The sequence below is a fragment of the Rattus norvegicus genome, chromosome 17, assembly GCF_036323735.1.
Source record: "Rattus norvegicus strain BN/NHsdMcwi chromosome 17, GRCr8, whole genome shotgun sequence".
In the NCBI taxonomy this organism is placed as follows: Eukaryota; Metazoa; Chordata; class Mammalia; order Rodentia; family Muridae; genus Rattus; species Rattus norvegicus.
In genome coordinates this window covers 55,767,569-55,783,563 of record NC_086035.1, presented here as the reverse complement: position 1 = coordinate 55,783,563, position 15,995 = coordinate 55,767,569, and the positions used below count along the sequence as shown (strand labels likewise).

Sequence of the window (15,995 nt, the reverse complement as noted above, 5' to 3'; positions counted from 1 at the left end):
AATTTTAATAATAAAAGAATCCCCAAGGTATCAGAGAAATACTCTAAAATGTGGTGAAAACTAGCACGTGTTAGTTATACCACTAACTGGCACACAGTGGCTCTGTTAGTGAGCAAAGGTTTTCCAGAAGTTTCACACAATTTTATACTGTGTCCTCCTGTTTTTCAGAAGTCCTTGCTGAAAGGAGGGCATTGAGGTACAGAAGAAAAGAAAGTTTTCAGGGCAGACTCCACACAGGAAGGGCTTAACCAGTGAGAAGGAAGTCTGTTTGGCTCCACAGGTGAAACTACTTGCTGCCAAACCTGATGATTTGAGTTAACAAGAGCCACATGGTGAAACAGAAATCTACTCTAACAGGTTGTCCCTGTCCTCCACAGGCGCACCACAGCAAGTGCGCTCATGTGTGTGCTTTAATCATATTTACACATACTGTGACTTTTCTTTGACTCCCTACACCTTTCTGCTATTTCCCTCCTTCTTCCCAAATTATTCCATTTCTACTTTAAGATATTTAAACATCATATAGATTCCAGTAGAGATGTATGTAGGCTTTGGTTTTTTAAAACCTACTTTGTTAAGGGTTTGTAAATGCTTCAACCACCTTTCTAGCCCACTGACCAGAGGCAGGGGAAGGAGATTTATAGGAAAAGGAGGTCGTTAGGACTATACCAATCTTCTTTGTCCATTCCAAAACATCAAACACAAATCAGTAGTGGCAGCCCCATCCAATCAGCAATCACCAAACATTATCAGCAGCTCAGTCCAGAAGAAATCACAAGGCTCTACTGAAGCTGCAGGAGTCCACGGAAGTGGCAAGAAGCAGGCAGAATACCAGAAGAAATTCTTTGGCTCATTACTCTCTTTGAAGTCAGGATAAAGTGAAGATCAGCAAAGATCACTGAATTGTTGCAAGGCGAACCAATGCAAGAGCATCATTCACCGTCTCTTGCTTGTACTTAGACTGTTTCCAAACACCATATGTCTTTTCATGTGCCTGCCTCAGCAAAACATTCTCTCCTAAGACAGCTTTCAGAAAAGCATCACATGATACAACTGAAGTCACAACTGAAGTCTCCAAAGAAATCAGAAATTTCCACTTCGTATGTGGAGGCAGAGGCAGGCAGATTTCTGTGAGAGAAGGGGGGAAAAAAGCTATGCTGTTTAAGCTGGGGCGGAGGTCAGACACATGGTGAACTTGCATGCACAATGTCTGGAGGGTGGCATTAGAGAGGAGGATGCCTAAAATGTTGGGGAAACCCAAGGTGTTAAGGAAAGCATGTTCAGGAAAAAAGAAAGAAGAAAAGGAGAAGTTTTGAGTAATTCAGGAAGCTATTTTATGAAGTCACATGGCTGGACAGGAAAACTACAGATTGGGTTTTTTTTTCTTTTTTTAATTCTTTAATCTTGTTTATAGTCCAGTCTTATCCCCATCCCAGTCTGCCCTCTGAACGTTCCTCATGCCATACCTCCACCCACCACCCTTCCCCCATCTCCAAGAGGATGTCCCAACCATCTCTGACGGTTGCATGCATCTTCTTCCACTGAGTCCAAACCTGGCAGTCCTCTGCTGTATATGTGTCAGGGGCCTCATATCAGCAGGCATATACTGCCTGGTTGGTGACTCGGTGAGAGATCTCAGGGATCCAAGTTAGTTGAGACTGCTGGTCCTCCTCAGCTTCTTGCAGCCTTTTCCCTAATTCCACCACAGGGGTCCCCGGCTTGTGTCCATTGGTTGGTTATAAATATCTGCATCTGACCCCTTCAGCTGCTTGTTGAACATTTCGGAGTGCAGTCATGCTAGGCTCCTGTTTGTGAGCATACCATAGTACCAGTAATAGTGTCAGGGGCCTCCCCTTGAGCTGGATCTCACTTTGGGCCAGTCAGTGGACCTCCTTTCACTCAGGCTCTTCATTTGTGTCTCTGCAATCCCATCCCTCAATTGATGCCCTGTCTTTTTGCTGGAGGTGGACTTTACAAGTTCCCTCTCCCCACTGTAGGACATTTCATCTAACTCCATTTGAGTTCTGAGAGTCACCTCCCAGATCTCTAGTACATTCTAGAAGGTCCCCCTACCTCCTACCTCCCAAGGTTCCTGTTTCCATTCTTCCTGCTGGCCCTCAGAGCTTCAATCCTGCCCCCCCCACTTATCTTATCATGTTCCCCCTTCCCTTCCCTGTCCCCTTTCCCACCCAGGTCCCTCCTTCCCTCTCCCCCTGAAAGACACATTTAAAAATCCCTTTTTTGATTCTTTGTGAGTTTCACATCACGTACCTCAATCCTACATCTCCCTATCACTTCATATTCAGCCTCCACCCTTGCAACTTCTCCTCAAAAGAAAACAACAAAAACCCCCAAAGAAAACAAGAACTAAAACCAAAACCAAAACCATCTCACTGTAGAAGCTGCAGTGTGTCGTGGTGTGTCACATGCTATACCCTTTTGCCCAAACAGCTTTATTTGCAAATGTCCACTGTAATGAGTCATTGGTCTGGGTCAAGTCCTCTGGATTCTGCTACACCATCATTTCTGGATCCTTCCTGGGACTCCTCTTGGACATCCTGTTTTTGTCCTGTGTCATGGAGATCCACGTATGAAGGACCAGTTCCTTCATATTCTCTAGCAGTTCACAGAGAGTTTAGATGTTGGGGTAGGCCTACTTAAAGCCCTGGAGATGTTGGGGCAGGCCAACTCAGAGCCCTGCATTTGGGTCTGGGTAGAAGCTGAGTTTGTCAGCCCACTAGCAATCCTGTGACCACACTATCAGGGCCCTTTGCCTAGGGCTGGTTTTCACACACACGTGCAACTAGGACCCATTCTCCTAAGTGCTGCAGCTGGTGAGGGGTGGGGCCAGCTCTCCTATTCATACCCATGACACTTCAAGGAAGATGAGGGTCAGAGATAGCTCTCATATGATCATGCTCTTATGACATGCTCACCATCACCCTCAACACCAGGGCTAGAGCTCTACTGTGCTGCCCAGGCAAGGCCTGCTCTCTCATGTGCTGCAGCTCCTGAGGGGTTGAGATAGTTCTCTTGCTCTCCTGCTCTGTAGGCCAGCTCACCTACGTGCTGCAGGCATTGGGGTTGTGTGTGTGTGTGTGTGTGTGTGTGTGTGTGTGTGTGTGTGTGTGAGGTAGGGGTGCAGGTGTGCAAAAACATACTTTTTATATTGGTCATTTGTGATTTTTGCTCAGTGATAATCTTCCAAGAGCCATGTCTGAATTTTTCATAGAAACTTCTCAACAGATAGGATGTCATACAAATCAATGTCTTCTTGCTCTACATAAAGGACACTTAGGAAATATGGTTTGTGTGGAGGTCTAATAGGCATAAACAAGGAATGTATATGGTTTCAAAATCTGCTCCTTTCTTCATGGGTTTGTGAACATAACAAAAATGATTTTCCTCTGAGGTTTGTTTGCTGGGGCAGCTGGGATCTTTCTGAATTGTTTTGTTCCTTGTACCAGTCAGCAGGACCACAGGCTTGATCTAGAATTTTCTATAGACTTCTCTTTGCAATAAGGAGCATACTCAGTGCCATACCAAAGTGAGTTTATTGACATTCCTTGAAGATGTACGATTGTAAGAGAAAGCGAGGTCTTGAGTATCATGTGACATTTCTTTTGTAGATGTAAGCAAAATCAGCCCAGTAACAAGACGTCTCCTGTTATTGACTAGAACAAAGACTTGTAAACAAAACCTTATGGACATTTCCTTAGGTAATGGAAGCTGCAGGAAATAGACTAATGGAACAATATTTACTCTATATACTACCTCTAGGCACCTTTTATCTACTAGAACAAAGGGACTACATGTCATTAACAGGAAAATAATACTTTCTCTTTTGGACTTTGTGATGGCTGGAATAGTCATCGCACATTTATGGTACAGTATTGCAGTTTTAATGACGAACACTGTTAGACATAATAATAATAATAATAATAATAATAATAATCATAACAACGACAACAACAATAATAATAAAGCACCACATTTTGTTATGTAAAGTTCTAACTACTTTCTTTTGAAAGTGTTTCATCTTGACTGGGAAAACATTTGTGGCAATTTACAAATTTTCTGAACCCAAATTTCAGACGCGTGACTTGATACACGAACTATCAATGAGACCTCATACTGTTAGAAGTTTTGTGGAAAACTCAGCTCACTGGCTTGCCATATGAATACTCTTACTGTTGAATGATATAGCTTCATTATTAACAGGAAAACCATTTAAGCCTTTCATAATGGAAGCTTGCCAAAATATCATCTAGCATTTGATTGTTTTCCTTAACTTTCCAGAAGTATTTGTGCTATGAAAATGATGGCAGCAAACCATCAGGATGTTCTCCAACTCACATACACAGGATGTCACAGAGAACTCAGTGTTCTAGAGAACTTCTGATCTTGATGACTCAATTTCTATTGGGAAGATTGTCATCTTCGTGTTGTTGAATAATGTATTTGTGTTATCTATAAAATTATGATAACACCTTATTGTCTTTTTCAAATTGTAACATAATTTTTAAATCTTTTTAAAAATTTTTTGTCTTCTCCCAAAAGGTTCTGTATTATATTCATAAAACTAGATATAAGAGAAATCTTGTTTTAGGGGAGTTATGACTTACAAGTAATTATAATTGACTTAATGGAGAAAAACAGTTCAAAGAATTACATATGGTCACAAAAGATCTGTGTTACCCAAAGAATTATGATTTGAGGTAATTTATCGCCAACCATTGAAATCAATAGAAAACTATTTCTACAGTGTTTTCCTTACATGTACCCATGCAAACATATATAGTATATGTCCATATGCATATATGTTGAATTAAACATAATTTTAAAATCAGTCTCCTATGTGAAGTAAAAAGTATCTTTCCATGACAAGCTTTTGAGCGCTTCTTCCCTTTGGTTTCCCTTCTTCCACAAAAGGGTGAAGTCATGTGTTGGGCTCTATGAAGCAAACTTTACGTTCTGTCAGCAACTTTGGTGTTAGTATAGACAGCATTTAAAATTTTTCTATTATACGATTGCTATTTGAAGAAGGGTTCATGAGGCCCCAGTCTTAGCTGAGGACCTACTGACAGCTGATGGCTGCTAAGAGTCAGTTTTCTTTCTTTCTTTTTTTTTTTCTTTTTGTTTTTTCAAAACAAAGTCTCACTACGTAACTCTGGATGTTCTGGAACGTGCTCTGTTGACTGGCCTTGAACTCACATTTATATCTTCCAGGGGATGGCCTCACACTAATTGAAGATATGAACAGACAGCACAAATTGGACTTGATGGTCACTAAAAAAGATGGCATGACATTGAGAAGGAATTTAGTATTGAGAAGTGGATGTTGAAGGAGTTAGGGAAAAGCGTGTTGGGCAAATATGATTGAAATACTTTGTAACATCCTCAAATCACTAAAAAGAGTATATTAGAAATACTTTTGTTGTCATGCTTGCTTATTGGGATTCGTGTAGAACCTGGCAATATGGTAAAGGTACAACTAACAATTAATTTAAAAACACATTTATCTGAGTTTCTTATCCACATGTCATTTCTAAGATAATTTCTTCCTTCTACACGTTGGTGTTTAATCTGATTAATAGATTGTCTCATTTTTGCAAATCGTAAAGCTTTTCAGGAGCAGCTTTCTACATTTGAACAACATCCTCCTTTTCAATGTATGGCAAGTAAGTGGTTAAAACCTTGAATGCTTGAATTTTTTTTTTGCAATTTTTTATGTATGTATAAGATGAATTCTAAATATGCTATTCTAAGAGTTAAAGATTTAGTGAAAGTGATTTTGACAATGCTTTTGTTGCCAGTTCATTAATAAATAACAGCTCCATTGGAATTATTTTTCAAATACTGAAATTTGGGCCAAATTTTACTCACCCTTCAAGCTGTATTTCATACAACATACACCCCATTTTCAGTAAAACTTCTTTTTCCATAGCAATAGAAAGCTAAGTTTGTATCACATATACTTCTTGCTTGACAAAGAAACACAGGAACACAGAGTGTTATGGCATTGTGAATAATTTTTACTAAGAAAATATTTTAATGTGCAGGAACAAAACACACTGCTATAGTGAGCCACGAGGCACGGCTTTATCATAAGTTTACATTCTCAGACTTTGCCTTTTATTTTAATATGTTGACTACAACAACGAATATTTAAATAGTTGGGTCTCTTTAGCTTTTCTTTTCCCAGTGAAGAAAAACCACTTTCATTTATGTCATATTTCAGACAACACGGATAACATGGTTACAAAAATAGCAAATGACCATTATGGTTAGTTTTATCTCAAATGTACTTAAGATGCCAGGCTGTCTGTGGAGCCTGTGATTGTTTTTCTAAAAACACATTTTCTTAGATATTTTGCTGAATGCTTTACAAAAAATGAATTTTTTGGATACAAGTCAGTGTGTCTTCAAAGAATCACTATGGATGAAGGAGAAGTTTATATTGCCCGTGATCCTTAACAAGCACCATCGTGCTCTGCAGCTTTGTATATGGTGTCTGTGAACATCAGGTGTGACAGAATTTGAACACATGAGTTCAAAAAAGGAAAGAAAAGAAAAAAGAATGAGAAAAGTAGCAAAGCTAAAAAGAAGCAAAAGGTTGGCCTATCAAGTAAATAAACCTGGCTGCAACAGAAGCCATGGAATTCATGTGGACTATGTGTGCATGAGAATAGGTTAAACAAAATTCATGGATTTGAATAAATGTCATACGTCCTGTCCTTTTTTCTGTCAGCCTTATCACTTTCTATGTGACAGAATTAGAGGTAAAGGCTCATCCTTCAACCTACAGCAATTAGGATTTCCTCCTTGGAAATGGTACACAAGTTTTGTGCTTCTTGGGTGGTGAGGGTTCACCAGGGGTACTCCCCCACTACACTTCTCTGAACTCAAGCTGAGTGAATAATCCATATAACCCTTGGATTTACTGATAACCTTTTCCTTCTTGCTGTTGTTAATTGCTGGAAGTTTCATATTTGCACCATATGTCTAGGCTAGTTCTGGCTGATGGGACTTGATACACCTTTGAACCATGAGTTGAATGAAGAAAAAGTTTCTGTGTGGCCTTGGCTGTCCATTTGGAAAGAATGAATAGGAAATGTAGAGATAGAGAGGAAAAAAATTAGTCAGCTCCCAGGTCTGGAATGGTTGCTAGAAATTAGGAAAAATAGTGGTTCTGCTTGGAAGACGTGGGACTATAAAAGCATGAAATGCTTAGAGCTCAAATTATCTTTAAATGATAGAAACGGAAGTAAACATTTATTACCATTTTGTCAAGTGTAGCATAACTTGCATTCATATTTCATTGTTAGGAATGGAGGTATGTGGAGGTATACACAGACCTTGAGACAGCTGTTTTGTAGTATTGCATACAGGCTAGCAGTTCATTGGAAACAGAGGAGATAAGCCTGAAGATTAGATCCTAGAAGAAGGCAATTCTTCATGCACAGCTTTTGCCAATTCTAATTTGCTTTGAAATAAAAATCATGGAATACCAAAGTCAAAAGAGGGGAGGAAGTCATCCCAGAAAGGGTGATGTCACTGTTCAGGACAATGTCAGGCAAGGTTCCACGTCTTCACTCAAGTCCAAAGGTGCTGGTTTCTTCAACTGCTGTTAACAACTTTTCATACAATGTGGAGTATGAAGGATACGGTGGGAGATCCAGTCGGTTGAAGCATGTATGTGCCCTGAGTGGGGGAGAAAACACTGGTGAGGAGGGTACTTTAAGGACTGCTTTTGGTTACATCGATGGCTTAAAGGGGGGATGAAAAGTGAGCCAGACAACGATTTTGGACAATCAAAAAGACTGCAAATGGCAAACCATGGCTATTGAGACACAAGTTTAGGAAATTGAAGAATGAGAAACAGTTGTTATTTGTAAATAAAACTACACTACATTACAAGAACAGTAGAGAACCAACAACCAAGTCTATGATATTATCATAATTTGACATTTAAATAATACACAAGAGGCAGAGACATGCCTAATGAATCATTCCAGAGCAGCCTTACCTCCCTCGTGAGCTCTAGGCCTTGTTAAACCACAAGTATCTACTTGGAAGAGATAGTGGTGCTCTGTAATCCTGAGATCCAGTTCTCCATGCCAGGTGTGTTGTGGAAACAAGTTTAACTCTTCTACACAGGTGGAACACACATCAACTGACGTTTACATGCCCCAAGAACCCCTGAGCCTGTGGGACACTCCTTCCCCAAGCCTGGGAGAGTGTTCACGTCATTGTCATCCATGTAGCCTTGCTCAGGATGGGTTTCATTTTAGTAGTGCATCTTTGCCAGTATCTGTCCTAAATTAGCTTTGTCTTTCTTCTTATATGGATAATACACAGTATAAGAAACACCTGTGTGGATAATTCAGTAGTGAGCAGAGGAAGCCACACAGATTCTTTCTTGGTATCTGTTTCCTGCCAGGAACTCTTTCTTTCTATGAAAACTTGATTCTGGTCTTTTGACAAAGCAGGAAAAAGTGTATTGGTACACCTGGAAGTTAATGCTATGCCTTTTCCTCCCAGGTTGGGTGAGTGGTATGTTGAAGTTATACATCAACTAGCACAGAAAAAGACACCAAGTTAAAACAAAACAAAATAAATCAGAACAACACAACAACAACAACAACAATAACAACAACAACAACACCCCATAGAATAAAACTAAACACTCAGAATTATATTTGGGATGTTAGTGTTAGAATTACAAGGTCCTTTGGGGAAACCTATACCTTTGCTCTGACAAACTAGAGTATCAGAATAGCGTGTGGCCTCAGGATTTAAGATGGTACAGGTTCTTTGGGAGATAAACAAAGAGGGTTGAAAGAAGAAGGAAGGTGGGGTTTTCTGCTGAGGGAGAACCTGAGGATGGTGTTGGTGTTTGTCCAGCATTCAATCCTCTTTTGGCAATAGCTCCTTCCTTAACCCTGTGCTTCTGCCTGTCTTCCTCTTTAAGCCCCAAGTGCCTTCACGAGACAGTAGAATGTCTTACTGTAGGCTTAAGGGCTTGATTTGGAGAAAATATGAAAATAAATAGATATTAGCAGAGCTCTGTGATTACTTAGGTATCAGGAAGACCTAGATCACTTCAAAAAAGATAACTGAAGTATTTTATTTTAGTTACTATAAAATATTTTAAATAAAAACAGAGACTTGAGCAGGACAATGATTACAATGATTTTCTTGGTGTTTAGAAAGGCAGAAAGAAAATCCATTGGATTTGGCTGACATAATTAGATAGTACACTAAGAGCTAACAGTATTAATATATACCTTAGAGGAAATGTGTATATTGCATTTAATCTGTGTCTACTTAGTACCAAAAGCAATGGCATTCCCTAAAGGATAAAGCAGAGACACTACAGAACACTCCTTCTGTGGAGGTACAGTCTATCATGGTAAGGGAGACATGACAGTAGTAACATGAGGTGGATAGCCATACGACATCCACAGCCAGGAAGTAGGAGAGATAAACACTCACATCCAGTTCACTTTATTTAATCCAAGGCCCCAATCCATGGAACGATGCTACGTATATTTAGAGTGGGTCTTTCTACCACAGTTACTTTATTTAGAAACATCTTTGAATTCTCAGAGGCGATTCAAGTTCTCAACTAGTCAAAGTAACCATCTCATCACTCTTGGACATTTCTCAGGACATTTTGTCCTCTGTTGACTCAATACTTCTTTCTGAGCATATGCTGGTGTTTGCTCCATCCAGAACTGGGTCATACTGCTCACCCAGCCTAGAATTTCTGTCTGCTCTATCCCTTAATGTCCACCAAATGCCAGTTGCTTTGAAGCATTTTCTCCGAGGAGCTCAATCATGATTAAAACTCTGATTCACACTCTCATATCACATTGCTTTAAGCACCTTGAATTTCTCTGATTCTCCCTTACGTTGTAATTAGTTATCTTTGGTCTGCATTTCCCTCTACTCTAAGTTCTTATGATGCGATGTTTTGTACCTCACCTTCTCCTCATACTACAGACTTATGTGGGAAGGCTATTATTGAATGATGACCCGAATGATATTTTCCTAAAATAAAACCAGAGTGTTTCCAAATAACTTCACTATCAAAATTATTAAGCTAGATATGTGGTAATTTATGTTTTTGGGTCTTTCAGCTCTCAGAGGAACCATGAAGCTAATACCTTTTGTCTTGATGGCTAGAACTAGTATAGGAAAGCCCGAGAACTATTCTCAACTGTTGTTAAACAATTGGTAATATTTACTAGTACTCATTGTTGTGTAGTAATTTTCTACAAAACAAAACATTAGCCTTCTCCAGGGACTTCTAATTGATTATCTAATACCAAGTGGTCAGCCCTGAAATCATGCACACACGAGCAACACTAAGTGAACTCAGGAAATTATATTTCTATATATGTGATCTCTCTCTCTCTCTCTCTCTCTCTCTCTCTCTCTCTCTCTCTCTCTCTCTTTGTGCTTGCGCACGCGCATGTGCATGCACGCATTTAACAGTAACAAAGAAAAAAAGCCATCCAGGGTAGGAGGGAGGCCTGGTTCAGCTGGCTTCCCCAATTTCTGCTCCTTGGGAGATCAGTGTTGTGAGTGCATGTGAAATAGGGCAGGGCCCTCCCCCCAATGCCCTTCCCTCTCCTGGGGCCCACTCATACTACAACCTCTTCCCAAGTCCCCAACCCACCTCCCCTTGAGAAAAACTGGACATGGGGATGGGGAGGGGAGCCAGCCAGAGGAGGACCCTTTTCTATGGCATTAGACGGGGGAGGGACAGCTGGGGTTCCCCCACCCATTCTACCTCTTTCTAAACTGACAACTCCCAATCAGTGTTTGAGCCTCCACATTCCCTTGGCACCCCTGGTGAATCCTTGGTGATGATTTTGGCAACTTTGGGAATAAATGGCAATTCTCATAAAAAAAAAAAAGAAAAAAAAAAGAAAAAAGCCATGAATTTGAGAGGGAGAGGGGAAGGCCATGGGGGTTTGGAGAAAGAAAAGGAGGAGGGAAATGATGTAAGAATATTTTTTTTAAAAGATTTATTCATTACACACACACACACACACACACACACACACACACACACACACACACACACACACTGTAGCTGTCTTCAGATACACCAGAAGAGGGCATCAGATCTCTTTACAGATGGTTTTGAGCCACCATGTGGTTGCTGGGGATTGAACTCAGGACCTCTGGAAGAGCAGTCGGGGCTCTTAACCACTGAGCCATCTCTCCAGCCCGTAAGACTATTTAATTAAATAATAAAATTAAAATTCTAAAGGGAGAGTGTACATTCATCCCTGCAGGGAAACTCTTTAAAACTCAGGAAGCATACAACTCAAAAGCTTCAGGAACTCCCTGAGACTGAGGCATACAAACAGAAAGGGCTGCCAAGAGATGTTCTCAGATCAGCCAACGTGCCCAGAAGTGGCTCATACTAGCTGAGAGGCCTAGAACAGACACTTTCCAGCCTCCTGAGCTGTATGCATGCTGTGCACTCCACAGTCCCAGCTTTGGTGAACCATTCTGGAATAGGTTTTAGATGATGTAGCTGTCAGAGTTATTTCTGCTCCTGTAAGTAACCTCTTGCTCATATGCCTCTAACTATCTCCAATAAAATCCATTGGCTCACAAAGCTGGACATTGTTGGTATCATTGCTTTGGTCTGCTGGCAGTTTCATATCTGGGGTAAGCAGACATTTGGTCAGATCTTCACATTACATTCAACAGCAAATGATCTGTCCTGAGGAAATCAAGACATCTGGGAAAATTAGATGAAAACTAGACTTCATTAAGTATATTTTAATTAATTAATTAATTAATTAATTAATTATATATGAGTACTCTATCTGGATGTACACACTTTCATGCCAAGGGTATCATATTACATTTTAGATGGTTGTGAGCCACCATGTGGCTGCTGGGACCAGAACCCAGGATTTCTGAAAAGACAGGCATTGCTCTTAACTTCTTTTTTTTTTTTCTTTTTTTTTCTTTTTTTTTTATATTTTATTTCATTTATTTTATTTTTTTTTTATTAACTTGAGTATTTCTTATATACATTTCGAGTGTTATTCCCTTTCCCGGTTTCCGGGCAAACATCCCCCTCCCCCCTCCCCTTCCTTATGGGTGTTCCCCTCCCAACCCTCCCCCCATTGCCGCCCTCCCCCCATAGACTAGTTCACTGGGGGTTCAGTCTTAGCAGGACCCAGGGCTTCCCTTTCCACTGGTGCTCTTACTAGGATATTCATTGCTACCTATGGGGTCAGAGTCCAGGGTCAGTCCATGTATAGTCTTTAGGTAGTGGCTTAGTCCCTGGAAGTTCTGGTTGCTTGGCATTGTTGTACTTTTGGGGTCTCGAGCCCCTTCAAGCTCTTCCAGTTCTTTCTCTGATTCCTTCAATAGGGGACCTATTCTCAGTTCAGTGGTTTGCTGCTGGCATTCGCCTCTATATTTGCTGTATTCTGGCTGTGTCTCTCAGGAGCGATCTACATCCGCTCCTGTCGGTCTGCACTTCTTTGCTTCATCCATCTTGTCTAATTGGGTGGCTGTATATGTATGGGCCACATGTGGGGCAGGCTCTGAATGGGTGTTCCTTCAGTCTCTGTTTTAATCTTTGCCTCTCCCTTCCCTGCCAAGGGTATTCTTTTTCCTCATTTAAAGAAGGAGTGAAGCATTCACATTTTGATCATCCGTCTTGAGTTTCGTTTGTTCTAGGGATCTAGGGTAATTCAAGCATTTGGGCTAATAGCCACTTATCAATGAGTGCATACCATGTATGTCTTTCTGTGATTGGGTTAGCTCACTCAGGATGATATTTTCCAGTTCCAACCATTTGCCTACGAATTTCATAAACTCGTTGTTTTTGATAGCTGAGTAATATTCCATTGTGTAGATGTACCACATTTTCTTTTTTTTTTGTTTTTGTTTTTTTTTGTTTTTTGCATTTCTTTTATTTTTTTTATTTTTTTTTATTTATTTTTTTTTATTAACTTGAGTATTTCTTATATACATTTCAAGTGTTATTCCCTTTCCCGGTTTCCGGACAAACATCACCCTCCCCCCTCCCCTTCCTTATGGGTGTTCCCCTCCCAAACCTCCCCCCATTGCCACCCTCCCCGCATAGTCTAGTTCACTGGGGGTTCAGTCTTAGCAGGACCCAGGGCTTCCCCTTCCACTGGTGCTCTTACTAGGATATTCATTGCTACCTATGGGGACAGAGTCCAGGGTCAGTCCATGTATAGTCTTTAGGTAGTGGCTTAGTCCCTGGAAGCTCTGGTTGCTTGACATTGTTGTACTTTTGGGGTCTCGAGCACCTTCAAGCTCTTCCAGTTCTTTCTCTGATTCCTTCAACGGGGGACCTATTCTCAGTTCAGTGGTTTGCTGCTGGCATTCGCCTCTGTATTTGCTGTATTCTGGCTGTGTCTCTCAGGAGCGATCTACATCCGGCTCCTGTCGGTCTGCACTTCTTTGCTTCATCCATCTTGTCTAATTGGGTGGCTGTATATGTATGGGCCACCTGTGGGGCAGGCTCTGAATGGGTGTTCCTTCAGTCTCTGTTTTAATCTTTGCCTCTCCCTTCCCTGCCAAGGGTATTCTTTTTCCTCATTTAAAGAAGGAGTGAAGCATTCACATTTTGATCATCCGTCTTGAGTTTCATTTGTTCTAGGGATCTAGGGTAATTCAAGCATTTGGGCTAATAGCCACTTATCAATGAGTGCATACCATGTATGTCTTTCTGTCAGTGGGTTAGCTCACTCAGGATGATATTTTCCAGTTCCAACCATTTGCCTACGAATTTCATAAACTCGTTGTTTTTGATAGCTGAGTAATATTCCATTGTGTAGATGTACCACATTTTCTGTATCCATTCCTCTGTTGAAGGGCATCTGGGTTCTTTCCAGTTTCTGGCTATTATAAATAAGGCTGCGATGAACATAGTGGAACACGTGTCTCTTTTATATGTTGAGGCATCTTTTGGGTATATGCCCAAGAGAGGTATGGCTGGATCCTCAGGCAGTTCAATGTCCAATTTTCTGAGGAACCTCCAGACTGATTTCCAGAATGGTTTTACCAGTCTGCAATCCCACCAACAATGGAGGAGTGTTCCTCTTTCTCCACATCCTCGCCAGCATCTGCTGTCACCTGAGTTTTTGATCTTAGCCATTCTCACTGGTGTGAGGTGAAATCTCAGGGTTGTTTTGATTTGCATTTCCCTTATGACTAAAGATGTTGAACATTTCTTTAGGTGTTTCTCAGCCATTCGGCATTCCTCAGCTGTGAATTCTTTGTTTAGCTCTGAACCCCATTTTTTAATAGGGTTATTTGTTTCCCTGCGGTCTAACTTCTTGAGTTCTTTGTATATTTTGGATATAAGGCCTCTATCTGTTATAGGATTGGTAAAGATCTTTTCCCAATCTGTTGGTTGCCGTTTTGTCCTAACCACAGTGTCCTTTGCCTTACAGAAGCTTTGCAGTTTTATGAGATCTCATTTGTCGATTCTTGATCTTAGAGCATAAGCCATTGGTGTTTTGTTCAGGAAATTTTTTCCAGTGCCCATGTGTTCCAGATGCTTCCCTAGTTTTTCTTCTATTAGGTTGAGTGTATCAGGTTTGATGTGGAGGTCCTTGATCCACTTGGACTTAAGCTTTGTACAGGGTGATAAGCATGGATCGATCTGCATTCTTCTACATGTTGCCCTCCAGTTGAACCAGCACCATTTGCTGAAAATGCTATCTTTTTTCCATCTCTCCAGCACAAAATCTTTTACTTCTCTGAATTTAGCAAAGGTATTTTGGTGCTGCTATAGTTTGCACATAGCACATTCCCCAAAGGCCTAAGTGTTAAAGACTTGAGTTCAGCAGGGGTGCCATTGGGAAACAATGAGAGGTTTAAGATGTGGAGTATAGTGAGAAAAGGTGGGTTATTAGGGACACTTCCTCAAACATACCCTTGGTTATTTCTCTTTCTTTCTTCTTGTTGCTTCTCTCCATTCTCTGTCCCTTCTTCTATCCCATGCCATATCAGTCATGAGAAAAATGGATTTTTTCCTTATACTTTCCATCATGATATACTATACCCTCATAGATCCAAAGTAGCAGGACTAATCAGTCATGGTCTAAAAACTCTGAAACAATTAGCCAAAATACTATCTCTTCCTTTACTTTTTCTTCACTGGAAGAAATATGATGTATACAGAAATGTCTAACTCTCCTATGGAGTATTAAGTATGTGCTAAAGGTGTATGCTCTGCTTTGGTGGGGTTACCTTGCACTTCCAGCATTTTTGTAGTAATGGCCTTGCCTCCAACATCCCTACATAATACTCAAGTTAAGTTTTAGACAGACTGGGCAGTCTACCGTTATTGGCACATTTGACATTACAGCTCAACTATGATCAACCACCAACACTTCACTAAGAATACAGTCTCAGTCTAAGTCTTCAGAGGCATCATACTTACATCTTTAGTAGTGCAAATAGCAGTACACTGTGTGACAAGCAAAAATTCTATCTTAAAAGACTCAAGACTCAAATAGCAAAGCTTGCTTTTCCTCTGCAGAGTTCATGAAGGTTGGCAGGTACCTGGGAAGAGATGTAATCTTCCCCCACTTCTCTATGCAGAACCTTCGAAGCCCATTGCTCCCCCGCAGAGCTGCAAAGCCTTCATAGGGAACACTCGACGTTCCTGTCACAAACTGAAGTAATCTCAATCTCTGCTCATTATTGAAGCGCTCCACTGCAGCCCAGAACCAGCGGATCACAAGGTGGCCATCATGATAACCTGGTTTAAAGAAAGACAGGGAGGCCAGGAGAAGGAAGGAAGAGACATATGTGTTAGCTGGACTGCAACTTTAGAACTCTTGATTTTGCTGATAATGGCGTTGATATAGGCAAGAGTAAACTAATTTATATAACTTGGTTGGGTTTTAAGTCAAGTTGATTTAGAATATAGCTCTTTGACAAAGCTGGGCATTTGAGAGGTTTCTCTG

General features: G+C 40.7%; 1 protein-coding gene across 8 annotated transcripts in view; it reads right to left on the bottom strand.

Annotated features, from left to right (window-relative positions):
- Nucleotides 1–3,535: 3,535 nt before the first annotated feature.
- Nucleotides 3,536–15,995, bottom strand: part of Hecw1 (HECT, C2 and WW domain containing E3 ubiquitin protein ligase 1) — a 413,125-nt gene continuing 400,665 nt past the window's right edge. For 7 of the 8 annotated variants that reach the window (XM_017600485.3, XM_017600489.3, XM_017600487.3 and 4 more), the window contains 2 exons: nt 15,589–15,787; nt 3,536–7,704 (listed from right to left, as the gene is read on the bottom strand). In XM_017600485.3, the coding sequence (XP_017455974.1) occupies nt 7,593–7,704; nt 15,589–15,787 (311 nt within the window). In that variant the 3' untranslated portion in view covers nt 3,536–7,592. The remainder of the gene's footprint in view (nt 7,705–15,588; nt 15,788–15,995) is intronic. The other variant, NM_001106117.1, reaches the window with a different exon arrangement.